This window comes from Garra rufa, chromosome 2 (assembly GCF_049309525.1).
Source record: "Garra rufa chromosome 2, GarRuf1.0, whole genome shotgun sequence".
NCBI classification, from domain to species: Eukaryota; Metazoa; Chordata; class Actinopteri; order Cypriniformes; family Cyprinidae; genus Garra; species Garra rufa.
In genome coordinates this window covers 27,309,171-27,322,922 of record NC_133362.1, presented here as the reverse complement: position 1 = coordinate 27,322,922, position 13,752 = coordinate 27,309,171, and the positions used below count along the sequence as shown (strand labels likewise).

General features: G+C 36.5%; 1 protein-coding gene across 32 annotated transcripts in view; it reads left to right on the top strand.

The window, feature by feature from the left end:
* camk2g2 (calcium/calmodulin-dependent protein kinase (CaM kinase) II gamma 2) overlaps nucleotides 1-13,752 on the top strand; it is an 87,850-nt gene that overhangs the window by 55,304 nt on the left and 18,794 nt on the right. For 10 of the 32 annotated variants that reach the window (XM_073834022.1, XM_073834021.1, XM_073834024.1 and 7 more), the window contains exons 10-15: nucleotides 1,874-1,996; nucleotides 2,268-2,351; nucleotides 3,582-3,624; nucleotides 3,881-3,943; nucleotides 6,715-6,755; nucleotides 12,639-12,716. In XM_073834022.1, the coding sequence (XP_073690123.1) occupies nucleotides 1,874-1,996; nucleotides 2,268-2,351; nucleotides 3,582-3,624; nucleotides 3,881-3,943; nucleotides 6,715-6,755; nucleotides 12,639-12,716 (432 nt within the window). Of the gene's footprint in view, nucleotides 1-1,873; nucleotides 1,997-2,267; nucleotides 2,352-3,581; nucleotides 3,625-3,880; nucleotides 3,944-6,714; nucleotides 6,756-7,458; nucleotides 7,492-12,638; nucleotides 12,717-13,752 lie in introns of all 32 variants that reach the window. The other 22 variants (XM_073834030.1, XM_073834026.1, XM_073834043.1 and 19 more) reach the window with 5 other exon arrangements.

Below are 13,752 nucleotides of genomic sequence, written 5' to 3'. Positions count from 1 at the left end.
AAAAATACTCGAAAAAATACTCCCCGCTCCAGGCAAAATTGTGCAACTGCACTCTTCACTTAGCACCGCTCACATATCTGATGTAATTAAAGCAGGCGTTTACAAAACAGGCGTGTCGAACAAAAGGTCTGTTTGTTTAAAAACAAGCTTGTAACCCACTTTAAGTGGTGCTCAGCTCAACCAGGAACAGAAAGTGAAAGCCCTTTTATTAGACCTGTCTTTTATTGCCCATCAGCATGTTGACAGAGATGCTCTCATGGCCGTCCCCATACAGAGATTTCAGTGCCACCACATCAACCCAGAGTGGCAAACCCAGATTGAAGCCTTTGTTAATATTTAATTGGTTGGGATAGAGAGCAGAGTTACTCAATAATAAATGATGGCAGCCCCCTCCTCTAGAGCTCAGCAGAGGAACATACAACTGAGTCTTCATCATCATCTCCTCAAACCCAAGAGGAAAACCAGTTTAGAGCGGGATATTTCCTAATAAAACATTATTCTATATGGCTTCTCTCTATGAGATTACAACAATCTTGCTGATGGCATCATGTCACATTTTTGTGTCAGTGCAGGGTCCAGCTGTTTGTAAACAATCTAGCATGATCAGAGTATGGATTCGCACTAATTTGATTTCATTTGTGCTTTCTCCATGCCTTTTAGTCCGGATAGGCTCTCTAAGTGCATTGGAGTATGTTTGTAGTGTTTGGTGCATAGTGGCATTGTCCATTTGATAGAGTGCTGCGGTGTGGGATAGATGTGATTACAAAGGCCAGTTTTGGTTTCAGCATTTTCACCCTTCCAGGTGGAAAACACTGCTTTTCCCATGCATCACTTTAGCTGCTCTTCTTTAATCTTATTTACATCCATTACAAGCCATGGAAGCCATTGATTGTGTGTTTGTCCATGTTTGTATAGATTGAGTGCTCTGTTTCATACAAGTCCGAGACTAGTGAAAATGGTTCTATTTTTCATTGTTTCCTAAGGAAAGAATTTTTTTTATTACAGTTTATTTTATCGGCATCATCATAAAGTTGATTTAAAGGATTAGTTCACTTTCAAAATAAAAATTTCTAGATAATTTGCTCACCCCCCCATGTCATTCAAGATGTTCATGTCTTCTTTTCTTCAGTCGCAAAGAAATCAAGGTTTTTGAGAAAAACATTACAGGATTTTTCTCCATATAGTGGACTTCAATGGTGTCCAACGGGCTGAAGGTCCAAATTGTAGTTTCAAGGCAGCTTCAAAGGAATCTACATGATCCCAGCCAAGGAATAATGGTCTTATCTAGCAAAGCGATCTGTCATTTTCTAAAAAAAGCTTTACGCATTGCGTAATCACATTGGAAAAGTCACAAATGGATAGTTGTTTGTCTGCATATTTCAGGTTCAAAAAGATAAAATGACTGATTGTCTCACTAGATAAGACCCATATTCCTCGGCTGGGATTGTTTAGAGTCCTTCGAAGCTGCATTGAAAGTGCAGTTTGGACCTTCAACCCGTTGATCCTCATTGAAGTCCACTATATGGAGAAAAATCTAGAATGTTTTCCCCAGAAACCTTAATTTCTTTTCGACTGAAAAAAAAAATGGGGGTGAGTAAATTATCAGGTAATTTGTATTCTGGAAGTGAACTAATCCTTTAACACTCATAATGCTTTAGAACCTGGTTTGTCCTCCTTTTGCTTTATGAGTCAAACTTCATGAACTCAACACGTTTGTGTAAAACCAGATGATCCGGTTCCTCAGTATGATTTCAAAATCTTTCTTTTTATTTCTAGGCTTAAATAAATCAAACCACATATTTTCACTGTAGACCTCATTGTATATAGAATAAAACTCTGTCGTCTTCTCATTCTCTTGTCTTTTTTGTCTTAGTTTCCTTCTCCAGAGTGGGACACTGTTACCCCAGAGGCCAAAAACCTCATCAACCAGATGTTGACCATCAACCCAGCGAAGAGGATCACGGCTGACCAAGCACTCAAGCATCCATGGGTCTGCGTAAGTGGGCTTAAACCCCCGCACTATTCATTGCATCTCTCAAGGCTGGTTTATATTGTTGTCACTTAGCTTTTCACGATTACATCCAAGAACAGGCATAATGTCATACAGCTTACACTCGAGTCTGGAAATGAAGTAAACATCTGCTAGCCTGTTTGGTTGATGAAAAACAACAAATGAGACTTTATATCCAATTTGTATTATATACAATCTGTCATAACCTAAATGAATAAAGATTTGTCCTAAAGACTGACGTCTCTTTCCCTCTTAGCAACGTTCCACTGTCGCCTCCATGATGCATCGTCAAGAAACTGTTGAGTGTCTGCGCAAGTTCAACGCCCGCAGAAAACTAAAGGTCTGATTCATTCATTTCCAACACAATAAGGTTCAATAGGTTAACATTAGTTTATGCATATGCTAACATGAATAAACAAAGTGCAGTACTTTTGCACAGCATTTATTTATCAAGGTTAATGCCATTTCTACATATACTGATACATTACATGAACAAGTGTTAAGTATACATTACAATTAGTTGGTGTATTATGAACAAACAATGTAAAACTGTAAATTCATGCATAAACAATGTTATTCATTGTTAGTTTGGTACTAAATGCAACTAATATTAAAGAAGTTTACTTCCAGAATGAAATATTCCTCATAATTTACTCACTGTCATGTCATTCAAGATGTACTTGTCTTTCTTTCTTTACTGGAAAAGATATTAAGATTTTTGAGGAAAACTTTTCAGAATTTTTCTCCATATAATGGACTTCAGTGGAGATCAACAGGTTGAAGGTTCAAATTGCAATTTCAGTGCAGCTTCAAAGGGCTCTACACAATCCCAGCCGAGGAATAAGAGTCTTATCTAGCAAAATGATCGGTCATTGAAAAATACAAATTTATATACTTTTTAACCACAAAAGCTCATCTTGCACTAGCTTTACCCCACACATTATGTAATCATGCTTATGTGACATAGGTGGAAGTACCGATCCAGTTTTTACAAAGCAAATGTTCAAAGAAAGTCAAACAGCCTTTACAAAACGATGTCAGACGATTTTAAAATTGGAGGAGAAAATGAGATTTTTTTTCACCCTATCCTACCTTTTTTTTTATATCCAAAGTACACAGACAAAGAGCTAACCATGCATGACTTTTCCAACATGATTACACAATACATGACGACGTGCTTTGCTGAGCTAAAGCAAGATGAGCATTTGTGGTTAAAAAGTATGTAAATATATTTTTTTTTTTTCGAGAAAATGACCGATCATTTTGCTAGAGACCCTTATTGCTCATCTGGGATCATGTAGAGCCATTTGAAGCTGCATTGAAACTTCAATTTGGACCTTCAACCCATTGGCTACCATTTGAAGTCCGTTAAATGGAGAAAAATCCTAGAATGTTTTCCTCAAAAAAACGTAATTTCTTTGCGACTGAAGAAAGAAAGACATGAACATCTTGGGTGTCATGGGGTTGAGTAAACTATCAGGAAATTTTATTTTCCTTGTTAATTTTGTTGAGGTTAATTTTTATTCAAATTCTAGATAAGATACTAAAGTAGCATTTGTGTTTCCTGCAGGGGGCCATTTTGACCACCATGCTGGTGTCCAGGAACTTCTCAGGTGAGTGTCTTATTAGCTTCAGACATATGAGTGAGACTAGTTGAGGGATCGGTATGTTATGCTTATGTAGTTTCTTTCGAAGCTTTGATTTTGTAATCTGGCCCCACTTTCCTGACAGCGTAGAGAGGCTTTTGGGCTTTGCTTTAGGTTGCTTTGTTAGGATACAAATTGGGTAAGTTTCTCTTGTGATACCGGAAAGGCTGAGCTTCTTCCTTGAGTCAGTCTCTCCAAAACGACATGCTCTTTTGTCCAATAGTGGGTCGGCAGCACACCAGCCCCGCCACCCCCACCACCAGCACCGCTGCACTGGCACAAGAAGGTACGTGAGATGGGCACTAGGGGGCCGTTGCCCACTTTCAGCCTCCGCATGTGACCAAGGGGAGCCTGCTGTACCCTTGCGAACGCACGGGCACTGAAACTCTTCTGAGAGGCCATTCGCTATGCAGAGAATACGTAACACACGCTCCAGGGTTTGGGTTTGTTGACTGAATTTAGTATTTAAATTGATTTGAGTGAATGCATACTTTGAGTACTGAAATTTAAGTGAATTGACAGATATAAAACAAGATCAAACTGACAATTCAGTCACTCCCAACTCTGAGATGCATTCGTATCCCTTTGTGCTTCATGACTTCTAATTAAAATATGGGTTGAAAGAGCCCTTTCAAAGGAGACCTTTGCACTGCACTGAATGTCTTTACAAAAGAACTTGTCAGAAGATGTTTTGTGTCATTGTCAGCAGAATGGGATGGTAAGAAGAGTATAACAAAAAATGGATTATGTCTTCCAAGTGGTGTCTCTCTGGAAACATAATGCATTACGGGTTTGCACTCTTGGTGATGGTCCAGGGATGCTCCGGTGGAGGTATTTCTACCAGAGTCACCTTAAGGAACAACATTTTATTTAAGAGTTAAGAGTTAGTTCCTTTATTTTATAATTGATGGTTTCTTAAGATGACTCGTTCTCCTTGTATACCTCAGTCCAAAGTCAGGTCGGCTTTTGGTCAACCAACTGCACTGGTATGAAATTGTGGGTGGATGCTGACATGCATTTGCCTGTAGTAAGAATGAATGTCTACATGTATGTATTAGCATGCTCTTAAGGAGGAAGACCTTCTGAGAAGAAACACTGTAATGAAGTCTTCACAGTGGGGATCACTGTGCCATGCTTCAAAAGTACCTTTCAGCATGTGTTCGGATGTCTTTGTGCATGGAGGACCCGAAGCAACAGGATCCACATGTCTTGCTTTTTGTCTATTTCTTAGTTTCTTGCCTCTCTTCATATATGTCTTAATGAAAGTGGCATGTCTGTGAATGCTCCGCCAAGTGCTGCTGTTGCTTTACAATGATGCTTAACAGTTGCAACGGTTTATTTATTTTAGAAGTACATATAATTTAATAACCAGAGGCAGCTGTTGACAATGTGATAGACTGATATGTCAGCCAGGCTATTTATTTAGCTGCTATTTTACTATTTTGAGAGCTTCGGGCCAATAACCATGCCAGCTTATGAGTTCATTTGAAATAGAAGTATTTTGTTGCAATGTAAAATGCTTCAATGTCACTTTTGATTAATTTAATTCATTCTTGCTGAAATCTTAATCTAATTTAACTTTTGAACGGTGGTGTATACAAGAGCACTTTACTGGCCATCATCCACCGTGCTTTCTCTACTGGAAATGGCATTGATTATTTAAAAAACCTCTTATCAGTCGTCCACTAATCTCTTTAACTCATGCTGAAGTCGTTTTTGATCCATTCCATACTATCAACAAGTGCAGCACACAAACTCATTTGACCCCATTATATAATTTTAATTATGAGACCAGTTTAATTAGGAGCACAACAGCTGAACAGGTCAGAAAAAAAGGACTTATCGTCCAACCACTCAGTCCTCTAATGAATCAGCAGTTCAGCTCTAATGTGCTAGAGTGAACTGAAGCAGACGTTGGCATTGGTTTGTCAGATCTGCATGGAGTCTTGTGCAGGAGAAATGCCTTCAGTGATGACAGCAGGCCAGACAGGAGATGCTTCTGCACAGCATGGACCCAGCATGAACAGAAAATCCTCTAGTTTTGCTTTGATTTGCTTGATTGTTTTGTTTGCCACAGCTGTTTTTCTTTTTAATAATCTGTTGATTGATTTATCTTACCTTTTTCCCTTTTTGCATTCTTTCCTACCTCTATCTACTTTCAAAGGTAAGGGAATTTGAAGATCGTACTTAGAAAGTCTACTCATGTCCTTGTATTTTTATTTTTGTTTTGTGTGTGTGTGTGCAAATGTGTTGGCATTGTCTCATCAGATCATGTTTCTGTTTATGAGAACACAGGGTAAGATGTGTTCATGAAAAATGTTTCATATCAAATTAAGGTGGTCTTTTACATTTCTCGTTGACATGTTATTTGGTACCAGGGACTTGGCGTTAGCTTGTTCACTTGGTATAGGTGCCATTTCACTGCCCTATGGCTGGTTATTCTGGTCATGTGACTTGTTTCAACTAGTGTATTTGCGGTATTATTTATATTTTATTATTTCCACCTTTTTTCTCAACGTGGAAGTAAGCTAATGGGTGAGACTTTCGGCTTATTATCCACTATAGGGAAATAACAAGAAGAATACCAATGTAGTAAACGGTAAAACTGTGTGCACTACAAAGCAGTGTGTTCATAATTAAGATAATACAATAAAATAATATGGTAAGACACCAATTTGCAATATAACGCAGCAAAATAAGCTGTTTTGTACAGCTAAAAACAGCTGGACGCGGATGAGACCGGAAGCCAAACCCATTAAATTTACACTATTACGTGAGGAAAAAAGTGGATATTATATATCTATTATAGTATTTTTAAAATATTTTGAATAAGATTTTATTTGTATATGTATTTTTATCATTTTTATTAGTTTTATTTGTAAATGTAATATTTTTTTATTTATTTTTTATTTTATATTCAAATTTTTATTTAAATTACTGAAAACTATTTTTAACACTTTATTTAGCAATACCAATACTGGTTTCTACACAAAACGGGCAACATTTCAAGTTATTTTTTAATACGTTATTTTTTGTGTTTTCTCTCTCATCTTTCAGCATGCAAAAGTTTACTGAACAAGAAGTCTGATGGCGTGAAGGTAAGCCCTGCATGCATTTTATAAATCCCTTTCTCATTACTTACAGTAATTTCTTCAATCAGCATTGTAATCAGAAATTATAATGTTTTTGTATCATAAACAAATGCACAATTCTTCTCCAGTTTTTATGTTTACAAGATTTCTCCTGTCATATTTATTTTCCTCCTTTTAAGGACATATTATAAACAGAACTGACAGTCAAGCTAACCAGCAAATGGTTTGCATAAACCAAAATGATTAAACACTCTCTGTTTCGAATTTAGAATGATTAGCTGTTTACATTTTATTTTATTAGGCTGATGTATTTCAGTGTGACCTTGAATAATATCCCCAAGGAGACACATTTAGACCATTCTTGATATTTGCCCATTTGTTAGTCCTGAGTCATGGCAAAATCTGTCGAAGACTTACTCAACCCTGTGCCTTCTCTGTGCATGCAGTGAATCGTCAGCCTTTCACCAAGCAACCGAGAAGCAAATACTTCAAACAAGTCTTGTCAATAAATCGATTTGAGCAGTTTAACACTTGTTGCTACTAAACACCTGTCACATCACACATGGCTTTGCAACTTCTTGTGGTTGTTTATTTTTTCCTCTCTCTCTCTTCTCTGTGGGATCTAACTAGCAGCTTTATTTTTTTCTGTGTTCACTGGCCTGTTTTTTATGCTTCCCTGTTTTGCCCTCCTCTGTTTCACCCTGTTCAGAAAAGGAAGTCAAGCTCCAGTGTTTATTTGATGGTGAGATCTGTTCCGTGTCTCTCCCCTTTTTCTGACTGTCCCTCATAACTTTCTCACTCTCTGGCTCTCTTTTTTTTCTTGGTTGAGATGCTCAAGAGTTTGTTTGGGTCTTTTTTTGTCTCATTGTAGGATTTTGTGAGTCATAGGAACATCAAACATTAACAGAGTCATGTTCACCTGTTCAACTCTGTTTTATTACATATACATGCTTACATTGTAAGCCCATTCTCCTCGAAGTTCATTCTTCATTACCATTGCATCTCAGTGCTTTTTTGGTGAGCCAGACCAGGGTTTTCTCTTTGACCTAAGTTTGCTCTGTCTTCTGCAAGCCCTTGATGAAACTTGTGAGCTAAAGGCCCACTTTCACGGGCCTTTAGAATCAGGAGCATGTAGCCTCTGATTATAGCCAGGGCTGAAGTTTGCTCGGAGTGGACAAAGGGCTCTTACTTGGTGCTCTTCAATAAGCAAGAGAGAATTTAAACGCTATTGGAACAGACTCAGACAAACAAGCCTTTCTCTCACTGGAACTCCCCCTTTTCCCACAGTCCATAGTGCGGCAGGCGATTTCTGTTGCCATGGCAATAACTGCAGTGGCTGTGACATCAGGTTTGTCCTAACAACAAGTGAAGAGCCCCTTGTTACACCCCCCCCCCCCCCCCCACACCAAGAAAAAAAAAAAACAGTTGAAAACCGAAGAATAAATAAATTTTTCTCTGTCATCAGGTGATTGAAAGTAAATTGTACATATTTACTTATCATTATTATTACTTATTACCTAATAAAATAAAATAATAATATTATTTAATTAAAAAAATTAAATGATACAGTTGAGGTCAAACGTTTATGTACACCTTGCAGAATCTGCAAAATGTTGATTTTTTTTTTCCAAAATAAGGACGACCATACAAAATGCATATTTTTTTATTTAGTACTGACCTGAGTAATATATGTCACATAAAAGACGTTTACATTTTGTCCACAAAAGAAAAAAAAAATTTACGTGCGCTTGATTCTTAATACTGTGATGTTACCCGAATGATCCCCTTTTTTTGTGATAGTTGTTCTTGGGCCCTTTGTTTCTCCTGAACAGTTAAAGTGCCCGCTGTTCTTCAAAGAATTCGTGAGACCTGAAGGTTTTTTCAGAATTTTTCTGTATTTGAACCCTTTCCAACAATTACTGCATTATTTTGAGATCCATCTTTTCACACGGAGGACAACTGAGTGACTCATGTATGAAAATGATGCATTAAGAGCCTGGGGTGCAAAAACTTTTAAACAATGAAGATGTGTACATTTTTCTTATTTTGCCTAAATATCACATTTTATTTAATTTAATACTGCCCTTCAGAAGCTACAGAAGAGTTAAATTTAAAGTTAAATTTACCCTGATCTTCAAATTCAAAAGATGGATCTCAAAATCATACAGTCATTGTTGGAAAGGGTTCAAATACACAAAAATGCTGAAAAAAGAAAAAACAGAATTTGTGGGACCTGAAGGATTTTTCTGAAGAACAGCAGGCAGTTTAACTGTTCAAGGGACTCATGAACAACTATCACTAAACAAAAAAACACAGCTGCGGATCATTCACATCAAAAGTATGTAAACTTTTGAACAGGGTCATTTTTATGAATTCAACTATTATTTTTTTCTTGTGGACTATATGTAAATGTATTTTATGTGAAATATCTTACTCAGGTCAGTACTAAATAAAAAAAAACATGCATTTTGTATTATCCCTCTTATTTTGGTAAAATAATTCACATTTTAGCAGATTCAGCAAGGTGTATGTAAACTTTTGACCTCAACTGTATACTGTATTCTTTGTAGTCATATTTTAGCATATAAAACCCGAAGAATAAATACATTTTACTCTGTCGTCAAGCAATTGAAAGTAAATTGCAGCAGTTGATATCTGTGAGTTAGACATGGCAGTTCTGGTTTAGCCTTGTCACAGGGGAAGCTCACTTTTACCTTTTTATTATCTAACAAACATCATTGAGTCGTTTGTGCATAAAAAAGCCATTTCTCATGTCTTGAGTTTCTTCATCAGCTCTGGACATATGCACACCCTGACCTAAGTTTTACTCCCCTCTCGGCATTCATGCTCCGTATAATCCATCCACTGGACTATTTGTGGTCTTGAAATCTAATATTAAACTTAAAGGTCGCCCAATCGTAGTTTAAAGGGGACACTGGATGCCTATTTTCCACAAGTTGGTATGATTCTTTAGTCTTTATGAACATACTTTGGTTAAAGTTCCTCAATGGTCATGTAAAACAAACCTTTTTACCTTGTCAAAAACAGCTCTGTTTAGGAACCCATTTCGGTGCATGTCCCTTTAAATGATAATGAGCTACTTCTCACCCCGCCCCCTCTTCCATTTTTTGTGTATTTGGTGGTACGTTACCATCGAAAACAAAACTAATCCACTGTCCTCAGTGGCTCTGATGTCGGGAGAAAATGAAGACTCTTATGTTCACTTTTACATACAAATTCAAACACCTGCATTGCTTACGAGATGTTGTCGCTACAGCGTACAACTGGCTGAGGGTGGAAATATGCTAATACGGGACAGTCTGCCAGCATTGGTTTTTTGAGGATTAAAAAAAGGAAGCGAATGGATTTTTATCACTGTAGGGTGGTTGTGTGCACACACTGCTAAGACACATTTGTATGCAACACCACGAAAAAAGTGAATTTTGCATCCAATGTCCCCTTTAGGTGATTCCTATCTTGGATACAGGAATCGTCATTAACATCTTATATTAAGTTATACATTTTTAAAAGCTTTTATCATTGATTATATTATATTATTATTAAAAACATTTGTTTTAATATAAAAATTTTATATTTTATATTAACAAAATATTAGAGTTGACAAAATTGACATTTTTCAGCAATGATGCAATATAGTGGCAACTAGTTTTAGACAATAAAGACTGAATGAATAAATAGAGAAGTTTCTTAAAAAAAGTAGGGCTTTCTTCTTTTATTTTTTGGCTGTTGAACTTTTGGGATGAATAACTTTTGGCTGCTGTTTTGCTTCAGTCTGTTTGATCAGTGTTTGTTAACCTGTTGAATTTTTCTGTAAAGATTCTTGACCGTTCTTCTCAAGAATCGTCTCTGTTTTACCGCCGCCTCTTTTCTTTCATTTTCTTTCGTAGTCAGACTTTGTTCTTTTTTTAATCATAAGTTGTACCCTGCATTGATTCACAGAGTCAGAGGTCTGAGCGTAAACTCTTCTCGCTGAAGCTTTTCACTGCATGCACTAGTGGACTATCAGGGTCTTGTGGCTCCATGACAGTAACATTGGCCTCTAGTTGTTACTGTGCCAACAAAATAGTATATTTAAATACTTCTGTAAATACCGAACACTTTATCTGTAGCCTTGAAGCATTTCTTTGATTCTGTTTTTTAGCACTGGAGAAACTGTTGTATCCATTTTTATGGATATATTCCAATATATATTTACACATTTATTAACACTGTATGTGTTAGATGTTTGAAAGATGTTTACATGTTTACTGAGGTCAAAAGTTTACGTACACCTTGCAGAATCTGCAAATAGTTAATATTTTACCAAATCATAAAAAATGCATGTTATTTTTTATTTAGTACTGACCTGAATAAGATATTTCACATAAAAATATAGTCCATAAGAGAAAATAATAGTTGAATTTATAAAAACGACCCTGTTCAAAAGTTTACATACACTTGATTCTTAATACTGTGTTGTTACCTGAATGATCCACAGCTGTGTTTTTTTTTTTGTTTAGTGAAAGTTGTTCATGAGTTCTTTGTTTGTCCTGAGCAGTTAAACTGCCTGCTGTTCTTCAGAAAAATCTTTCAGGTTAGGGTTAGGAAATTCTTTGGTTTTTCAGCATTTTTGTGTATTTGAAACCTTTCCAACAATGACCGTATGATTTTGAGATCCATCTTTTCACTCTGAGGACAACTGAGGGACTCATATACAACTATTACAGTAGGTTCAAACGCTCACTGATGCTCCAGAAGGAAAAACAATGCATTAAGAGCAAGGGGCATACATTTTTGAACAGAATGAAAATGTGTACATTTTTCTTATTTTGCCTAAATATCATGTTTTTTTTTTATTTAGTACTGCCCTTCAGAAGCTACAGAAGATACTTAGATGTTTCCCAGAAGACAAAATAAGTTAAATTTACCCTGATTTTCAAATTCAAAAGATGGATCTCAAAATCATAGTCATTGTTGGAAAGGGTACAAATACACAAAAATGCCTGAAGGATTTTTACAAAGAACAGCAGGTATTTTAACTGTTCAGGACAAACAAGGGACTTATGAACAACTATCACTAAACAAAAAGAAACAAAAAAACAGCTGTGGATCATTCAGGTAACAAGACTTAGTATTAAGAATCAGGTGAATGTAAACTTTTGAACAGGGTCATTTTTATAATTTCTAAACTAATATTTTCTCTTGTGGACTATATGTAAACATCTTTTATGTGAAATATCTTACTCAGGTCAGTACTAAATAAAAATAGCATGCATTTTGTATGATCCCTTTTATTTTGGTAAAATAATTAACATTTTTGCAGATTCTGCAAGGTGTATGTAAACTTTTGACCTCAACTGTATACTGTATTCTTTGTAGTCATATTTTAGGATTATTGACCAGTTAAAACGATAAGAATCAGAACCATGTAAAGGAAGCTTACTGGCTCCTTTTGTACAGCCACTATGTTTGATCTTTGTTTTTATTAAGAACTGTATGTGATTTTACCGATGCATAAGAATTTCTTCATTAATTTTCAATTTGTACTATTATCCACCATCAGTAGTTTAAATCTGTGCTTCCGTATAATCAACAAACCTCTCATTAAAAAAGCACATACTTTTGAGCATCTTTCATTAATTCAAGTACAGCTAAAACTGCTTATTTCATGAAAGTGTATTATTAAAGGTGCTCTAGAGCACATTACATGAGTATTCTCTTATTTCTAAGCAAATTTGCCCGTACAGGTGCCCTTACGTGCTGTACTGTGGTTTTTCGACGTGTCAAGCATGAGCTGAGGCTGTCGGTTCTTGAATAGCACTGAACAAAAATCATTTTGTGTTGTCATTGTTTTTTTGTTTTTGTTGTTTTGTTTTGTTTTTGCCCCAGCCACAGACAAACAACAACAAAAACAGTGTAGTAAGCAGCAGCACCAAAGACAGCAGCATATCATCCACTGCACCAATGGTACTTCATCTTAACTTTTTATTTCCTTCACTCACAGTCTTTCCTTTTCTTAGCCTTTAAGTCTTTGTTTAGCACAAGGCTTTACCAGTTTGTCCCATACCTGTTGTTTTGACTTCCACCACCCATCGCTCAATCCACTCAGATGAAGATGTGTGACGTTGCTCATGGTTTTTGATGAGCTGAACTAAAACATCTGGTTTGTGCCTGTGGATTTCTCTCTGACTTCCTATTTTACCCAAACAAACTCGCAGGAGACGTTTGACAGCTTAACAGACAAACCCTGTACTTCAAAAAAAACTTTTCTTTTTGTGAGATAACACTTTTTTTAGGCTAGTGAAATGTAGATAACCTTGGTTGCACCTTCCCTTAATCTCAGTCGAGTCTCCAAGGGTAAAACAGGATCATTTTATGTCAGGAAGCAGAGCTGTTCTGTTTGTTATGAAGATGCAATCCCTAATTTTGCATTATGGGTAATTGCCCCTGAGATTGACGAATGGCTGTTACCCTGTTTACAGCCTTTAGAGGACATGAGACATCTAAAAGCCTGAGATCATTACATATTATCAGCATAAAATGTGATTCAAAACAATTTAAATATCAAAACATTTAATTGATTTGTATGCATTTCAGTGGTTGTTTGGTTTTGTCCTCAATTCTTTCAGTGTTTTAAATTTTTAGTAAGGTCTCAGACTTTTGGACACTACAGTGTCCCTGTCCTCATGCTGCTCACCACCCAGACCTTGAAGTTGCTTGGGCTGACAGACGATGAGGTTTTTTTTTTTTGTGAAATGCATCAGAGGGAATGAAATTGTAATTAGCTCTCAGCATGTAGGGACTGCATCTTCAAGTCTGCATTGACAGGTTGCTTATTAGAGGGTGTTGTGTTAGTGGTGGTGGAAATAAAGTAGAATCTAGTGCGCTAGACCGTTTGTTTATATGTGGGTGTGTATGTGCAAAGGTGGGTTGTGTGCTTTGTGTTTTTCAGGAGAAATAACATACTGTGGCATTGAAAGCTAACTGTTTGTGTGGTGTTAAT